The 18,678-nt window shown below is 41.8% G+C and overlaps 1 protein-coding gene across 1 annotated transcript; it reads right to left on the bottom strand.

The window, feature by feature from the left end:
- Positions 1-10,403: 10,403 nt before the first annotated feature.
- On the bottom strand, positions 10,404-16,781 carry LOC123482854 (endonuclease domain-containing 1 protein-like). Its single transcript, XM_045211798.1, has 5 exons — positions 16,776-16,781; positions 15,819-15,825; positions 15,474-15,652; positions 14,802-15,229; positions 10,404-10,434 (listed from the first exon to the last, which is right to left on the bottom strand). Exons 1-5 carry the CDS (start codon positions 16,779-16,781, stop codon positions 10,404-10,406), a joined length of 651 nt encoding a protein of 216 aa, XP_045067733.1.
- Between the last annotated feature and the right edge of the window lie 1,897 nt (positions 16,782-18,678).

The raw sequence follows: 18,678 nt of genomic DNA, 5'->3' as shown, positions 1-18,678 counted from the left end.
GACTGTGGTTTTCAATGCATGGCTGAGCGTGTAGTGTCAGAGAGTAGGCCTAGCTTATAGGCTATATCAGATACGTTTCTTCAATGCATTTTTATCTTTATAAACACGTCTTGCAATTCTACTACACTTTATGTCTGGAGACATTAGCAGAATCTGTTTTAATACTAGAAAAATGACAGGGTAGTATAGGTATATATATATTGTCTGTTCTCTCGCTCTCTCTCTCTCTCTCTCTCCCTCTCTCTCTCTCTGTCTCTCCCTCTCTCCTCTCTCTGCATGCTGGGAGTGAGTCGTGAAGCAGGAGTGAGTGTGAGAGCGACTGAATTTGTTTCACTCTATTGGGTTTTGGTGTGTATATATTTATATTGATTAGTTTAGTTGTTTTAAGGTTATCTTGTCTAACTATCACTAAGCACGTATAGGGGTGGTGGGATTGTTGAGGTTGGTTTTCGCGAGGGCACAACCAGCGGGTAAGTCTGGTTGCAATGGCCACTCGCGGAAGTTTGGAGTTTGAAAACTTAGTCGGCGACATGGAGTAAAGATTCCTGCTGCGGCCGGGTGTTCAGTGGAAGAATGTAGCTTGGCAGTGGGTGCTATTATTGGGTATGATAGCATCAAATCAGCCTCAAGGATGAATAGCGCTGTAGTGATATTTTTAGATTCCATTGAAAAGGTGAATATGATAGTTGAGAGTGGTGTTGTGTTGCGGGAGACGCAGACGCCGGTATTTCCGCTTATGAATCCGGCGAAGAAAGTTATACTTTCTAACATGCCACCATTTGTTAGAGATGAAGTGTTAAGGCGAGAGTTCTCTCGTCATGGTCAAATTGTATCTACAATAAAGGTTCTTTTTGGATACAAATCTCCGTTGCTGAAACATGTCGTGTCTCATAGGAGACAAGTGCATATGATTTTAAAGAAGGACACTGACGAACTGAGTTTATCATTCAGTTTTAAGATTGATGGATTTGATTATGTCTTCTACGCTTCTACTGAATCAATGAAATGCTTTGGCTGTGGAAGAGAGGGGCATTTGGTGCGTAATTGTCCCGAGAATGAGCGCGCAGATTCTGGTAGCAGCTCTAGTGCTGGTGCAGCTAATGCACCACCGTGAAGGGATGAACATGCTAAGGGTGCAGGGGAAGGGAGGAGGTGGGCAGATGTGGTAGGAAAAGTAGGAGAGGAAGGCAGTGTGGATATGGGGGCAATGGTGGTAGATCAGAACAAAGAAGGAGGGGAAAAAGTCGGTGAGATTGCGACTGCCGTTGCTGAGGTGGTGCTGGAAAATGAAATTGGAGGTCAAGAGGAGATTGAAATAATGGAAAAGGAAGCAGCTGTTTTCAAAGTACCGAGGAGTAAGAGGAAGAATGTAAGGGGTGGTGAAGGGTCTAATTCCAAGAGGAAGGTAGAGATTGATAAATCAGTTGAAGATAAACAGGTTGTAGAGATGGTGAAGTTTTCTTCTGGGGAGGATAGTGAGAGTGAGTCATCTGATGCGTCACAACAAAATAGTGAGATAAATGGGGTGGAAGGGAGGTATGGGATTGAGAAAGTACGTCAATTTCTGAAGTTGACAAAAGGGAAGAAATATATGCAGGATTATAATGTAACAGATTTTTTTCCCTGAAAGTGAATTGTTTATTGAATCAGCAAAGATTCTGATGTCAAAAATAACAGGGGGAGGTTTGACAAGCCCTGGAAATTGCTAGACTCAAGAAAGTGGTCACGAGAGTGATAAGTGATGTAAATTCTAAAGAAAATGAAAGAGTTCAGTCGCAGCCTTAACTCTGTAAAGAGATGTGGTTTCTGTGTCTTCCTCTGTATTTTTTTTTCATCCATGAGCAGATTTAAGATTTCTTCTTTAAACGTAAATGGGGCAAGAGACGTTAAAAAAAAAGCCATAGTGTATGAGTTAATTAGGGGAAAGGGAAGTGACATAAATTTTCTACAAGATACGCATAGTAATTTGGAAAATGAAGTTATGTGGCAACAGGAGTGGGGGGGGGACAGTGGTGTGTAGTCATAAAAACTCAAAAAGTGGGGTTGTGGCCATCTTGTTCTCAAAATGGTTTTTGCCTTTGTCATATGAGGTTGAAGAGGTAGTTGAGGGGAGGTTATTAAAAGTTAGAGCAAGGTATGAAAACATCACTATGTGTCTGATAAATGTATATATCGTATATGAAGATTATGACGTTGTTAATGTGTTAAGTGGAACCGGAGAGGACGTTGATTTTAGTATCAAGAGGGAATGTTTTAGTGTAACGCCACATACAACAGACAGGAAGTGTGTTGTAGACAGGGGATTGGACAGTAGAGGGAGCCACCCACATCTTGGGGAGATTATATATACTGGGGGAAAAACGAAGAAGAGGTCAGAAGCATTCAGATTAATTTGGGAAGGTGCTTCTCCAGACACCGCTGGGTCTGTAACTTATGCTGTAAACGTGTGATATTAATAAAAGCCTCTAATCACGGTGCAGCCTAAGCGGACTCTTTGATTGACAGCAATAAGCCACCAACAGCAGACGCGACACGATAGTATATGCCCCAGTGGTGGCAGTTGAGAGGGTATGTTTTTTAGAGACATTATCAAATACCATTGAGAAATGTAATAATGAAGATTATTTATTTATTGCTGGGGATTTTAACTGCACAGTCAGTGATTTAGATAGAAATCACAAAGAACCTCATATAGCCTCAAGGCGTTTTTTAAAACGCCTCATTGTAACACATGAACTGTGTGATATTTGGCGGAGTCAACATGGAGGCACGAGACAGTACACCTGGGCGCATGTGAGAGAGAACACCATCTCTATGGCCAGGTTAGATAGGTTTTATTGTTTTGAGCATCAATCTCAGGTCTGTAAATCAAGTGTGATAACCCCAGTGGGATTTTCTGATCATTGTTTAATAACAGAGGTGGTGTTCATTAACGATGTAAAATCCAAAAGTGCATATTGGCATTTTAATATAACTTTATTGAGTGATGCTCACTTCAGGAAATGTTTTAGTTTTTTCTGGGAGAGGTGGAGGTCTCAAAAGGCCAGTTTTGTATCCCTTCAACAGTGGTGGGATATAGGGAAAATACAGATTCAACAATTATGTAATCAATACACGAGGAATGTCACCAAGGATATCACCAAATCAATGAAAGCCCTAGAGACTGAAATAGTGGAACTCATGACGTTGGTTGAGACCACAGGAGATCGAGGCCATACTCAGGCCCTCAAGAGGAAAAAAGCTACATTGGCAGACCTGCTGGGTATCAGAGCACAGGGGGGCATTGGTGAGAAGTAAGTTTCAGGGAATCCCTGAAATGGATGCCTCATCCAAATTTTTCTTTGGTTTAGAGAAAAAGAATGGACAAAGAAAAATTATTCATTGTCTCAAATCAGCTGTTGGACAGGAGCTCACTAGCCCTAGTGAAATTAGAAAGAGGGCAGTATAGTTCTATGCTGAGCTCTACAAGTGTGAGTACAAAGAGGATAAAACAGTGACACAGCAGTTCCTTGATGGGCTCCCACAGGTGGCTGCAGAAGCTCAAGTTGAGCTAGAGCAACCACTGTCTTTGCAGGAGCTATAAACTGCATTAAAAGGCATGGAAAATGGAAGGGCACCAGGCATTGATGGGCTTCCCGTTGACTTTTTAAAGTATTTTTGGGCTATGTTGGGAGAGGATTGGCTAGCAGTAGTTAATGATAGTTTAACCGGAGGGTTACTACCAATAAGCTGCAGAAGGGCTGTCCTCACCCTACTGCCCAAAAAGGGTGACCCTAGGGAGGTGAAGAACTGGAGGCCGGTGGCTCTATTGTGCACTGATTATAAGATCCTGTCCAAGGCTTTGTCCAACAGGCTGAGGGAGGTGATGGGGCAAATCATACATACGGACCAGTCCTACTGTGTTCCTGGCAGGCAGATAGGGGATAACATTTCTCTGATTCGTGATTTTTTGGACGTCTCTAGGGCTATTGGGTTGGATGCTGGTCTAATTTCAATTGATCAGGAAAAGGCATTTGACCGAGTTGAACATCAATACTTATGGCACACTTTTGAGGCGTTTTAGGTTCAGCTCTGGTTTTATTGCCATGATAAAGGTGATATATGGTGACATTGAAAGTGTATTGAAAGTTAACGGTGGTTTGAGTGCTCCTTTTAAAGTGTGTAGAGGTATTAGGCAGGGATGTTCTTTGTCGGGAATGTTATATGCCATTGCTATAGAGCCACTACTAAATAGCATTAGAAGTCGCATTGAAGGGGTGTACCTTTCAGAGGATATTCCTCCTATTCGTCTCTCAGCCTATGCTGATGATGTAGTTGTTTTAGTGAAAAATCAAGCGGAGGTGGATAGTTTGAGTCTAATGGTTGACCGTTTTAGGGGCATATCCTCTGCAAAGGTAAATTGGGAAAAAAGTTGTGCTTTACAGATTGGAGAATGGTCTGGAGGGATCATGGCTTTGCCAGGGGGGCTGGAATGGTGTAAGGGAGGTTTTAAGTATCTTGGAGTGTACCTAGGAGATGAGGGGACAATGGAAAAAAATTGGATTGGGGTGGTTGAAATGGTGGAAGGGAGGATGAGGAGATGGCGTTGGTTGTTATCGCGTATGTCATATAGGGGACGCACTATTATAGTTAACAATGTGGTTGCCTCTGCACTGTGGCATCGGTTGTCAGTTTTAGAGCCACCATCTGGCCTTCTGGCTAGGATACAGGCAATTATTGTGGATTTTTTTTGGGATAAATATCACTGGGTTCCACAAAATGTTTTTTGTATTTGTCAAAAGAGGAGGGGGGACAAGGTCTTGTACATCTTGCTAGTAGGGCTGCTGCTTTCCGGTTTCAGTTTATTCAAAGGTTGCTTTATGGACCGAGGTCTTGTATTACAGCAGGTTGTGGAATTAGGTTTAAAGAAGGATTTATTTTTGGTTGATAGTAGCCAGATTTCTAGGGAGGGAGTACCTCCGTTTTACAGAGGCCTTCTTAGGGTGTGGAGCATAATGAAGGTGTCCAGACGCACTTCAGCGGAGTCAGCGCATTGGCTGTTGGAGGAACCTCTGGTGTACGGGGCAAGACTGGATTGTACAACTGCAGCTGTTCCATATTTCTCCAAGATTCTGGTAAGGGCAAAATCATCACCTTAAAACAGTTAATGGCCATGGCTGGGCCCGCCTTAATGGACGGAAGACGGGTGGCTGAACATTTGGGGGTGAGGTCGGAAAGGATTGTCGGACAACTGCTGGGAAGCTGCAGGAAGGCTCTGTCAGCAGAAGAGTGCTGTATGCTGAATAGTCACAAGAAGAAGGTACAAGATGAAAACTTCTCATTTCCAAGACTAGGGATTACACCCAATATCCCAGAGTCAGAAAGAAAGGCGTTATTACTGGATTTGAGAGGGTTGGAAGAGGTGGGTTTGGATGAGGTGAATGGGAAAGACTTATACAGGGGGTGTGTCAAGGTTTTGAATAAAGATACATTGAAAAATAGAAAAGACACTCCATGGAGGGTAAAATTGGGCATTGATGACAAGGTAAAGCCAGCATGGAGAGCACTGTACAAGCCACCGTTACAAAAGGGTACTGGGGATATGCAATGGAGGGTTTTGCATGGCATCATTGCAGTTAATGCTTTTGTATCTGTTACTAACTCAGATGTTGGAGATGGATGCCCTTTTTGTAATATAAGAGAAACCATTTTTCACTGTTTTATGGAGTGTGAGAGGATAAAACCTCTCTTGGAAATGCTGGAGTCTTTGTTTAAAGCTGTAGGGGAGATTTTCAATAACACTGTTTTTATTTTGGGGTTTCAATATAGTAAGCATCAGAAAAGAAAATGTCAACTGTTAAATTTTATTTTGGGACAAGCTAAGATGTCCATTTTTCTGAGTAGGAAACATAAGATAGAAACGGGATATGGGCAGGATGTAAGATGTGTTTTTAAAGGATTAGTGAAAGCAAGAATAAAAGTGGATTTTGAGTTCTTCTCAGCTGTAAAAGATCTCCCATTGTTTGAGGAGAAGTGGGCTTACGAAAGAGCGGTTTGTTTTGTGGAGGAGGGGAAACTATTTTTTGTTGATGAAATGAGTTGAATGTATATGTTCTTTTGTATTTTTATTTAATTTTATTGAGGAATTACATGTTTTTTCATTTCTGAAAAGGCAGTGTGCCATTATTTATGTTAACACTTGAGTATAAAATAAAGGTTTTATAAAAACTCAATCTCTCTCTCTGTCTCTCCTCTCTCTCTCTCTCTCTCTCTCTCTCTCTCTCTCTCTCTCTCTCTCTCTCTCTCTCTCTCTCTCTCTCTCTCTCCCTCTCCCTCTCTCCTCTCTCTGCATGATGGGAGTGAGTCGTGAAGCAGGAGTGAGTGTGAGAGCGACTGAATTTGTTTCACTCTATTGGGTTTTGGTGTGTATATATTTATATTGATTAGTTTAGTTGTTTTAAGGTTATCTTGTCTAACTATCACTAAGCACGTATAGGGGTGGTGGGATTGTTGAGGTTGGTTTTCGCGAGGGCACAACCAGCGGGTAAGTCTGGTTGCAATGGCCACTCGCGGAAGTTTGGAGTTTGAAAACTTAGTCGGCGACATGGAGTAAAGATTCCTGCTGCGGCCGGGTGTTCAGTGGAAGAATGTAGCTTGGCAGTGGGTGCTATTATTGGGTATGATAGCATCAAATCAGCCTCAAGGATGAATAGCGCTGTAGTGATATTTTTAGATTCCATTGAAAAGGTGAATATGATAGTTGAGAGTGGTGTTGTGTTGCGGGAGACGCAGACGCCGGTATTTCCGCTTATGAATCCGGCGAAGAAAGTTATACTTTCTAACATGCCACCATTTGTTAGAGATGAAGTGTTAAGGCGAGAGTTCTCTCGTCATGGTCAAATTGTATCTACAATAAAGAAGGTTCTTTTTGGATACAAATCTCCGTTGCTGAAACATGTCGTGTCTCATAGGAGACAAGTGCATATGATTTTAAAGAAGGACACTGACGAACTGAGTTTAGCATTCAGTTTTAAGATGGATGGATTTGATTATGTCTTCTACGCTTCTACTGAATCAATGAAATGCTTTGGCTGTGGAAGAGAGGGGCATTTGGTGCGTAATTGTCCCGAGAATGAGCGCGCAGATTCTGGTAGCAGCTCTAGTGCTGGTGCAGCTAATGCACCACCGCGAAGGGATGAACATGCTAAGGGTACAGGGGAAGGGAGGAGGTGGGCAGATGTGGTAGGAAAAGTAGGAGAGGAAGGCAGTGTGGATATGGGGGCAATGGTGGTAGATCAGAACAAAGAAGGAGGGGAAAAAGTCGGTGAGATTGCGACTGCCGTTGCTGAGGTGGTGCTGGAAAATGAAATTGGAGGTCAAGAGGAGATTGAAATAATGGAAAAGGAAGCAGCTGTTTTCAAAGTACCGAGGAGTAAGAGGAAGAATGTAAGGGGTGGTGAAGGGTCTAATTCCAAGAGGAAGGTAGAGATTGATAAATCAGTTGAAGATAAACAGGTTGTAGAGATGGTGAAGTTTTCTTCTGGGGAGGATAGTGAGAGTGAGTCATCTGATGCGTCACAACAAAATAGTGAGATAAATGGGGTGGAAGGGAGGTATGGGATTGAGAAAGTACGTCAATTTCTGAAGTTGACAAAAGGGAAGAAATATATGCAGGATTATAATGTAACAGATTTTTTCCCTGAAAGTGAATTGTTTATTGAATCAGCAAAGTTTCTGATGTCAAAAATAACAGGGGGAGGTTTGACAAGCCCTGAAATTGCTAGACTCAAGAAAGTGGTCACGAGAGTGATAAGTGATGTAAATTCTAAAGAAAATGAAAGAGTTCAGTCGCAGCCTTAACTGTGTAAAGAGATGTGGTTTCTGTGTCTTCCTCTGTATTTTTTTTTCATCCATGAGCAGTTTTAAGATTTCTTCTTTAAACGTAAATGGGGCAAGAGACGTTAAAAAAAGAGCCATAGTGTATGAGTTAATTAGGGGAAAGGGGAGTGACATAAATTTTCTACAAGATACGCATAGTAATTTGGAAAATGAAGTTATGTGGCAACAGGAGTGGGGGGACAGTGGTGTGTAGTCATAAAAACTCAAAAAGTGGGGTTGTGGCCATCTTGTTCTCAAAATGGTTTTTGCCTTTGTCATATGAGGTTGAAGAGGTAGTTGAGGGGAGGTTATTAAAAGTTAGAGCAAGGTATGAAAACATCACTATGTGTCTGATAAATGTATATATCGTATATGAAGATTATGACGTTGTTAATGTGTTAAGTGGAACCGGAGAGGACGTTGATTTTAGTATCAAGAGGGAATGTTTTAGTGTAACGCCACATACAACAGACAGGAAGTGTGTTGTAGACAGGGGATTGGACAGTAGAGGGAGCCACCCACATCTTGGGGAGATTATATATACTGGGGGAAAAACGAAGAAGAGGTCAGAAGCATTCAGATTAATTTGGGAAGGTGCTTCTCCAGACACCGCGGGTCTGTAACTTATGCTGTAAACGTGTGATATTAATAAAAGCCTCTAATCACGGTGCAGCCTAAGCGGACTCTTTGATTGACAGCAATAAGCCACCAACAGCAGACGCGACACGATAGTATATGCCCCAGTGGTGGCAGTTGAGAGGGTATGTTTTTTAGAGACATTATCAAATACCATTGAGAAATGTAATAATGAAGATTATTTATTTATTGCTGGGGATTTTAACTGCACAGTCAGTGATTTAGATAGAAATCACAAAGAACCTCATATAGCCTCAATGCGTTTTTTAAAACGCCTCATTGTAACACATGAACTGTGTGATATTTGGCGGAGTCAACATGGAGGCACGAGACAGTACACCTGGGCACATGTGAGAGAGAACACCATCTCTATGGCCAGGTTAGATAGGTTTTATTGTTTTGAGCATCAATCTCAGGTCTGTAAATCAAGTGTGATAACCCCAGTGGGATTTTCTGATCATTGTTTAATAACAGAGGTGGTGTTCATTAACGATGTAAAATCCAAAAGTGCATATTGGCATTTTAATATAACTTTATTGAGTGATGCTCACTTCAGGAAATGTTTTAGTTTTTTCTGGGAGAGGTGGAGGTCTCAAAAGGCCAGTTTTGTATCCCTTCAACAGTGGTGGGATATAGGGAAAATACAGATTCAACAATTATGTAATCAATACACGAGGAATGTCACCAAGGATATCACCAAATCAATGAAAGCCCTAGAGACTGAAATAGTGGAACTCATGACGTTGGTTGAGACCACAGGAGATCGAGGCCATACTCAGGCCCTCAAGAGGAAAAAAAGCTACATTGGCAGACCTGCTGGGTATCAGAGCACAGGGGGCATTGGTGAGAAGTAAGTTTCAGGGAATCCCTGAAATGGATGCCTCATCCAAATTTTTATTTGGTTTAGAGAAAAAGAATGGACAAAGAAAAATTATTCATTGTCTCAAATCAGCTGTTGGACAGGAGCTCACTAGCCCTAGTGAAATTAGAAAGAGGGCAGTATAGTTCTATGCTGAGCTCTACAAGTGTGAGTACAAAGAGGATAAAACAGTGACACAGCAGTTCCTTGATGGGCTCCCACAGGTGGCTGCAGAAGCTCAAGTTGAGCTAGAGCAACCACTGTCTTTGCAGGAGCTATAAACTGCATTAAAAGGCATGGAAAATGGAAGGGCACCAGGCATTGATGGGCTTCCCGTTGACTTTTTAAAGTATTTTTGGGCTATGTTGGGAGAGGATTGGCTAGCAGTAGTTAATGATAGTTTAACCGGAGGGTTACTACCAATAAGCTGCAGAAGGGCTGTCCTCACCCTACTGCCCAAAAAGGGTGACCCTAGGGAGGTGAAGAACTGGAGGCCGGTGGCTCTATTGTGCACTGATTATAAGATCCTGTCCAAGGCTTTGTCCAACAGGCTGAGGGAGGTGATGGGGCAAATCATACATACGGACCAGTCCTACTGTGTTCCTGGCAGGCAGATAGGGGATAACATTTCTCTGATTCGTGATTTTTGGACGTCTCTAGGGCTATTGGGTTGGATGCTGGTCTAATTTCAATTGATCAGGAAAAGGCATTTGACCGAGTTGAACATCAATACTTATGGCACACTTTTGAGGCGTTTGGGTTCAGCTCTGGTTTTATTGCCATGATAAAGGTGATATATGGTGACATTGAAAGTGTATTGAAAGTTAACGGTGGTTTGAGTGCTCCTTTTAAAGTGTGTAGAGGTATTAGGCAGGGATGTTCTTTGTCGGGAATGTTATATGCCATTGCTATAGAGCCACTACTAAATAGCATTAGAAGTCGCATTGAAGGGGTGTACCTTTCAGAGGATATTCCTCCTATTCGTCTCTCAGCCTATGCTGATGATGTAGTTGTTTTAGTGAAAAATCAAGCGGAGGTGGATAGTTTGAGTCTAATGGTTGACCGTTTTAGGGGCATATCCTCTGCAAAGGTAAATTGGGAAAAAAGTTGTGCTTTACAGATTGGAGAATGGTCTGGAGGGATCATGGCTTTGCCAGGGGGCTGGAATGGTGTAAGGGAGGTTTTAAGTATCTTGGAGTGTACCTAGGAGATGAGGGGACAATGGAAAAAAATTGGATTGGGGTGGTTGAAATGGTGGAAGGGAGGATGAGGAGATGACGTTGGTTGTTATCGCGTATGTCATATAGGGGACGCACTATTATAGTTAACAATGTGGTTGCCTCTGCACTGTGGCATCGGTTGTCAGTTTTAGAGCCACCATCTGGCCTTCTGGCTAGGATACAGGCAATTATTGTGGATTTTTTTTGGGATAAATATCACTGGGTTCCACAAAATGTTTTTTGTATTTGTCAAAAGAGGAGGGGGACAAGGTCTTGTACATCTTGCTAGTAGGGCTGCTGCTTTCCGGTTTCAGTTTATTCAAAGGTTGCTTTATGGACCGAGGTCTTGTATTACAGCAGGTTGTGGAATTAGGTTTAAAGAAGGATTTATTTTTGGTTGATAGTAGCCAGATTTCTAGGGAGGGAGTACCTCCGTTTTACAGAGGCCTTCTTAGGGTGTGGAGCATAATGAAGGTGTCCAGACGCACTTCAGCGGAGTCAGCGCATTGGCTGTTGTAGGAACCTCTGGTGTACGGGGCAAGACTGGATTGTACAACTGCAGCTGTTCCATATTTCTCCAAGATTCTGGTGAAGGGCAAAATCATCACCTTAAAACAGTTAATGGCCATGGCTGGGCCCGCCTTAATGGACGGAAGACGGGTGGCTGAACATTTGGGGGTGAGGTCGGAAAGGATTGTCGGACAACTGCTGGGAAGCTGCAGGAAGGCTCTGTCAGCAGAAGAGTGGGGTATGCTGAATAGTCACAAGAAGAAGGTACAAGATGAAAACGTCTCATTTCCAAGACTAGGGATTACACCCAATATCCCAGAGTCAGAAAGAAAGGCGTTATTACTGGATTTGAGAGGGTTGGAAGAGGTGGGTTTGGATGAGGTGAATGGGAAAGACTTATACAGGGGGTGTGTCAAGGTTTTGAATAAAGATACATTGAAAAATAGAAAAGACACTCCATGGAGGGTAAAATTGGGCATTGATGACAAGGTAAAGCCAGCATGGAGAGCACTGTACAAGCCACCGTTACAAAAGGGTACTGGGGATATGCAATGGAGGGTTTTGCATGGCATCATTGCAGTTAATGCTTTTGTATCTGTTATTAACTCAGATGTTGGAGATGGATGCCCTTTTTGTAATATAAGAGAAACCATTTTTCACTGTTTTATGGAGTGTGAGAGGATAAAACCTCTCTTGGAAATGCTGGAGTCTTTAAACTTTGTTTAAAGCTGTAGGGGAAATTTTCAATAACACTGTTTTTATTTTGGGGTTTCAATATAGTAAGCATCAGAAAAGAAAATGTCAACTGTTAAATTTTATTTTGGGACAAGCTAAGATGTCCATTTTTCTGAGTAGGAAACATAAGATAGAAACGGGATATGGGTAGGATGTAAGATGTGTTTTTAAAGGATTAGTGAAAGCAAGAATAAAAGTGGATTTTGAGTTCTTCTGAGCTGTAAAAGATCTCCCATTGTTTGAGGAGAAGTGGGCTTACGAAAGAGCGGTTTGTTTTGTGGAGGAGGGGAAACTATTTTTTGTTGATGAAATGAGTTGAATGTATATGTTCTTTTGTATTTTTATTTAATTTTATTGAGGAATTACATGTTTTTTCATTTCTGAAAAGGCAGTGTGCCATTATTTATGTTAACGCTTGAGTATAAAATAAAGGTTTTATAAAAACTCAATCTCTCTCTCTCTCTCTCTCTCTCCCCCTCTCTCCCCCCTCTCTCTCTCTCTCTCTCTCTCTCCGTCTCTCCCTCTCTCTCCTCTCTCCTCTCTCTCTCTCCTCTCTCCTCTCTCTCTCTCTCTCTCTCCTCTCTCGCTCTCTCTCTCTCTCTCTGTGAGTGAATATCAAGTGATCTGGAGCAGTGTTCGCAATTGTCTTCCACTTCTATTTTCTATTAGTTTATAATTCTAAACTTGGTGAAAAGGTAATGCGAAAAATATCAAATAAGGAACATGTCATTCTCGGCTCACAAGCCTGCTCCTGCCCATGTTAAACATATAGGCATACAATATAGAGTATGCCTGGGCTATATCAGATACATTTTAGTCATTTAGCAGACACTCTTATCCAGAGCAACTAGGGTTAAGTGCCTTGCTCAAGGGCACATCAACAGATTTTTCACCTAGTCGGCTCAGGGATTAGAACCAGCAACCTTTCGGTTACTGGCACAACACTCTTAACCACTAAGCTACCTGCCTTCAATGTAGGCGTACGATATAGAGTATGCCTGGGCTATAGGCTATATCAGATACGTTTCTTCAACGTAGGCGTACTGGCCCACTAGTCTATCAAGCAACACAGCATTGGGCCCAACGAGTGGCGGAGGTGCTTTCCACTACTGTTAGTGAATCTCGTCCCGAATCTTGGCTAATGGTCACATTGTTAACCTGCAAATACTTTATTATAAAGGTGATTTTTATAATGCAGCATGTGACGGTGGAAGCTTGAAAACTGAAACCAGGCTGACAATGCAGGGCTGCGTTCAGGACATAAAAACGTAATAGAACGTTCAGTTAATGAAAATGTAATGGAGCGTTCAGTTGAATAGAAATGGTGCTGGACTGAACAACCAGTTGAGAAAACGGGGAACGGTTGGGTTGTGGGTTCAAAATACACTGTTGCCCTTTAAATACGTCACTCAATGATTCAAGCCACACCGGCACACCCACCGAACGGAGCAAATGTATCTCAAAGTCTGTTCAAGACAGTACAAGAAAGTTTTGAGAAAACGTGTCGTTCAGTTCCAACCATTCCGTAACGTAGCAAACGTTCAAGCGAACTGAACGTACCCCTGGTGAACTGTGTGTAGAACACTAGGGCTGCATTTACATGGACAGCCCAATTCTGATCATTTTTACACTCATTGGTATTTTGACCAATCAGATCAGCTCTTAAAAAGAGCAGATGTGAAAATATCTGATATGATTGGTCAAAAGATATGTGCCTGTGTAAAAACAGCCTAATTTGAGTGAGTGAGAGAGAGAGAGAGAGAGAGAGAGAGAGAGAGAAAGAAAAGATTGAGTGGGGAAATATAGAGAGAAGGATGGAAGCCAACATTCTAACTTGCTTTGTCATTGCTGGTTTTTAACGTAATAATTCTTGAAATCTGATCATTCGCTTTCGATTGATTAGGGACATGCTTTGTGTACTGTAAAAATCTCACATTGTCTAACAATGATCAAATTATATCCAACAGGGGAGTTTTCATTCCTTGTTCAGCCTCACTTGAACCAGGAAAAACACATTTTAATATTCCCCTTTTTTCCAAGTCCAAAGACAACAAAGAGTCTCATTGTTGAGCTGCTATCAATCATTCAATAAATCAAACAGATTTTTCTACACTTCAGTGGAAGACATGAAGACAGAGCAGATCCTCACTACCAGGGTAGCAGGTTAATGTCCACTACCTGTTGCTTACAAAAGGTGCAATCTCTTTTTCACAACACACACAGACACACTCAAATGTTCTTTAATTATTGTTAATGAGAAGGATGAAACATACATTCACAAATTATATTGTAATCAAAATGAGTCTAGTCTAAGCATGTAAACACACCCATTATTTTAAAGATTTGTTTCAAAATACATTTGTATGAAGTTGATCCTGAGATTAACATGATATATATATATTCTTGAATTATCATGTATGATGTTTATCACAGCTTGAATTTCAGGTCAGGTCAGGTCAAATCTAATCTCAACACCCAAAACCAAATCAGCCTTTTAACAAGAGAAATAACATTACAAATAATAGATGGAGTCGTTCTACATTAAGCATGGTAGAACAGTACTGTGCTGATTGGTCAGAAAGTATTGAAACTCAGGTCAGATTAAACCAGGACCATTATTACCTACTTGGCCTGACGGAGTCACGCGTTACAACATCCTCATCACCAGCACAGAAAACAATACAACAGGTAGGTAATGACCTTTGATCCCCACAGAGGAACAGACACAATCATCATCATAGACACAGTGATCATGTACATCCCCACCCACGAGGCGAAGCGCTGTCGGAATATCAGCTGTTAGTCTTGGCCTCTTTCTGCTCCCCTCTAACTCTCCGCTCATTTCTCCGCTCCTCCCTGTATCATCCTGTTTTCCATTCTGACAATAATCTGGGAACACCTTGACACCACCTTTGTAGTGCTCGCTCAGCATATTATACAGGCCTACCAAGGTGTTTGAGGGCAATCTTTCCCCCTTTACATACTTTTTGTTCTCACCCCAGTGTGCTTCGGCCACCCACTGTCTCTGGTTGCTGTTGTAACAGCAGTAGGCTGTCCACAGGAGAGATGGGATGTTCACTTGGTCGTTCAGTTTGTTGTTCGTACTGGGCACTGCTCCAGTCACCACATAGGCCTTTATCTTCCCGTTGCTATCAAGACAGTCCGTCATAAGCTTTATTTTGACTCTGCACTCCATTGTACACCAGCTGATTCGGTTGAAGGATCTTTCCTGGGGAACAGCGTTTGTCATGGTGAAAGTGGACTTATTGGTATCCTCATCAGGCGCATACGAACATGGGAATATATGACCTCTGTCTATGGTTTTATTTTTTACATTGTAGTCCGCTTCCGCAGCCTGGTTTATGACGTTTTTATCCACCTTCATGTCAGGTAGGTTTGTTATATCTTCCAGCTGCAGAAACATCAGTCATACATTAACTCTTTAAAACGTTAATACATTAACTCTTTAAAAAGTTCATACATTAACTCTTTAAAAAGTTCATACATTAACTCATTCAAATATTCACAATTTCACAATCCAACCTTAAGCTGAACATGGTTGCACCAAAAGGTGCATTCGTGTCTCAAAGATACTGAATGTCTATACCAGTAAACAAATACAAATGTTATGTTATATGACAAAAAATTAAGCCTACCTGGGGCTCGATCATCCAGGGTGGATTTGGTCTGCCTTTAGGAGGAGGACCAGTGAAGATGTAGGCTGAGAACACAGGGATCTTGTTGGTCGTGTCGTAGAGAGTTGCAAACCTGTATCTGTTAATGTACTTCTGGCAAATTGGTTTGTAGCGGTCCGGGTCCTGTTCCAGGTTCAGGACTGTCCCATTAACCAAAATACCCGGGAGATTTGGAGTTGTCCGATCCAGGAAGAAATCACTGCACTCTGGAACATCACTGAACTTTCCCACTACATGAGAGAGAGAGGGAGGAAGGAGAGAGAGGAGGAGGAGAGTAGAGAGATAATTCAATACCCCCATCATCACCTGAAGACTGGACACCACAGAGACAAAGATGAAGTTACAGAGACCAGTTGGTAGACTGGAGCCTGCTGAGCTGAGACAAGACAGACTGCTTTAAATAGGTTTTCAGAGACCAGTTGGTAGACTGGAGCCTGCTGAGCTGAGACAAGACAGACTGCTTTAAATAGGTTTTCAGAGACTCCTCCTTCAGGTGGAAAGAGAGAAAGGGTTTATTTGCATAAACTCCTCCTCTAACACACTTACTGGAATCCAGAAAATGGCATATAATGGATGTTTAATTTACTGGTGTTGTTTATGTTGGTGTATTCTGTGGTCTGAACACTGCTGAGTTTATTTCCAGTAATAGAAGTAGTTCACAGTTAGAGTTGACAAGGCTGTGTATGTAGTGTTAGAAAATGTGCTTCCTAACAACACTGTGGTCAGAGCAGCACTGGGCTGATTAACACCTCAGCAGCTGTAGATTCTTCAGTTGAGGAGGCCTTTTCTCAGTAAGAGTAGGGGAGACTGGGGAACAAAGTAACACTTTTAGGCTTTAGTTTATAATGAAAATATTGTTTGAGATAGATTAATAATATTGTTATGCAAAAAACATACATATCTAGGCTACGATTACACACTAAGTATGTTCCTAGGATATACCAGTCGTTTACAATTCAACCAAAAGTGGCGGACATTAAATGTTACAATTGACCCAGTAGGTGAATGTTCCACAGATCAATCATTTAAAAAAAGGAGAGGCGGCAAGTATATTTACTTTAGGGCCTCAAACCACTTTTTTTGTCAATAAAACTAAAAGTAATTAACTAAAAGTAATTAATGGATTTAAACAAAACCTCTTGGGCATGTAGAGACACTAACCAAGCATTAGCACCTTGAATAAGAGCTTTAAGTGGTTTCTAATTGGAGTTATTTAGCGGTTACAACTGACCCTGTGTTACTATGTTCCCCAGGCTACCCTACCTTCATGTAGAATATTTAAAGTGACTGATTTGCTAAAGTAAAACATTTGTAACTTCTTCAACTACCATAAACATTTTAAAGAACTGAAGCAGGTCACACAATTTTACTTCATGTAAAATTACCTTTCTATTTGGTATTTAAAGGTGTGGACATTTATTTGATAATTATTTACATAAAGTGTTGCCATGAATGTTGGCTTGTATGACGTATGATATACAGTGGGGGAAAAAAGTATTTAGTCAGCCACCAATTGTGCAAGTTCTCCCACTTAAAAAGATGAGAGAGGCCTGTAATTTTCATCATAGGTACACGTCAACTATGACAGACAAATTGAGAAAAAAATATCCAGAAAATCACGTTGTAGGATTTTTTATGAATTTATTTGCAAATTATGGTGGAAAATAAGTATTTGGTCACCTACAAACAAGCAAGATTTCTGGCTCTCAGACCTGTAACTTCTTCTTTAAGAGGCTCTGTCCTCCACTCGTTACCTGTATTAATGGCACCTGTTTGAACTTGTTATCAGTATAAAAGACACCTGTCCACAACCTCAAACAGTCACACTCCAAACTCCACTATGGCCAAGACCAGAGAGCTGTCAAAGGACACCAGAAACAAAATTGTAGACCTGCACCAGGCTGGGAAGACTGAATCTGCAATAGGTAAGCAGCTTGGTTTGAAGAAATCAACTGTGGGAGCAATTATTAGGAAATGGAAGACATACAAGACCACTGATAATCTCCCTCGATCTGGGGCTCCACGCAAGATCTCACCCCGTGGGGTCAAAATGATCACAAGAACGGTGAGCAAAAATCCCAGAACCACACGGGGGGACCTAGTGAATGACCTGCAGAGAGCTGGGACCAAAGTAACAAAGCCTACCATCAGTAACACACTACGCCGCCAGGGACTCAAATCCTGCAGTGCCAGACGTGTCCCCCTGCTTAAGCCAGTACATGTCCAGGCCCGTCTGAAGTTTGCTAGAGTGCATTTGGATGATCCAGAAGAGGATTGGGAGAATGTCATATGGTCAGATGAAACCAAAATAGAACTTTTTGGTAAAAACTCAACTCGTCGTGTTTGGAGGACAAAGAATGCTGAGTTGCATCCAAAGAACACCATACCTACTGTGAAGCATGGGGGTGGAAACATCATGCTTTGGGGCTGTTTTTCTGCAAAGGGACCAGGACGACTGATCCGTGTAAAGGAAAGAATGAATGGGGCCATGTATCGTGAGATTTTGAGTGAAAACCTCCTTCCATCAGCAAGGGCATTGAAGATGAAACGTGGCTGGGCCTTTCAGCATGACAATGATCCCAAACACACCGCCCGGGCAACGAAGGAGTGGCTTCGTAAGAAGCATTTCAAGGTCCTGGAGTGGCCTAGCCAGTCTCCAGATCTCAACCCCATAGAAAATCTTTGGAGGGAGTTGAAAGTCCGTGTTGCCCAACGACAGCCCCAAAACATCACTGCTCTAGAGGAGATCTGCATAGAGGAATGGGCCAAAATACCAGCAACAGTGGGTGAAAACCTTGTGAAGACTTACAGAAAACGTTTGACCTGTGTCATTGCCAACAAAGGGTATATAACAAAGTATTGAGAAACTTTTGTTATTGACCAAATACTTATTTTCCATCATCATTTGCAAATAAATACATTAAAAATCCCACAATGTGATTTTCTGGATTTTTTCTCCTCATTTTGTCTGTCATAGTTGACGTGTACCTATGATGAAAATTACAGGCCTCTCTCATCTTTTTAAGTGGGAGAACTTGCACGAATCTGTCTTATTTCATGAAACTACAGAAATCCTTTGTTTCAGGGAAACATTATCTGCGTTAACTCATGACTGTGGGGAGGAGTGCCCCTTTCTGTCCAATGAGGTCATTTCTGGACAATATTT

Source organism: Coregonus clupeaformis, chromosome 39 (genome assembly GCF_020615455.1).
Source record: "Coregonus clupeaformis isolate EN_2021a chromosome 39, ASM2061545v1, whole genome shotgun sequence".
NCBI lineage: Eukaryota > Metazoa > Chordata > Actinopteri > Salmoniformes > Salmonidae > Coregonus > Coregonus clupeaformis.
This window is presented reverse-complemented; position numbering and strand designations above follow the sequence as displayed.

Coding starts and splice junctions, on each gene's coding strand:
- LOC123482854 (XM_045211798.1), bottom strand. Junction 15,230..15,473: donor CCTGGATGATCGAGCCCCAG/GTAGGCTTAATT, acceptor ATGTTTCTGCAG/CTGGAAGATATAACAAACCT. Junction 10,435..14,801: donor CACTGGGGTGAGAACAAAAA/GTATGTAAAGGG, acceptor TTACCTTTGCAG/AGGATATGCCCCTAAAACGG.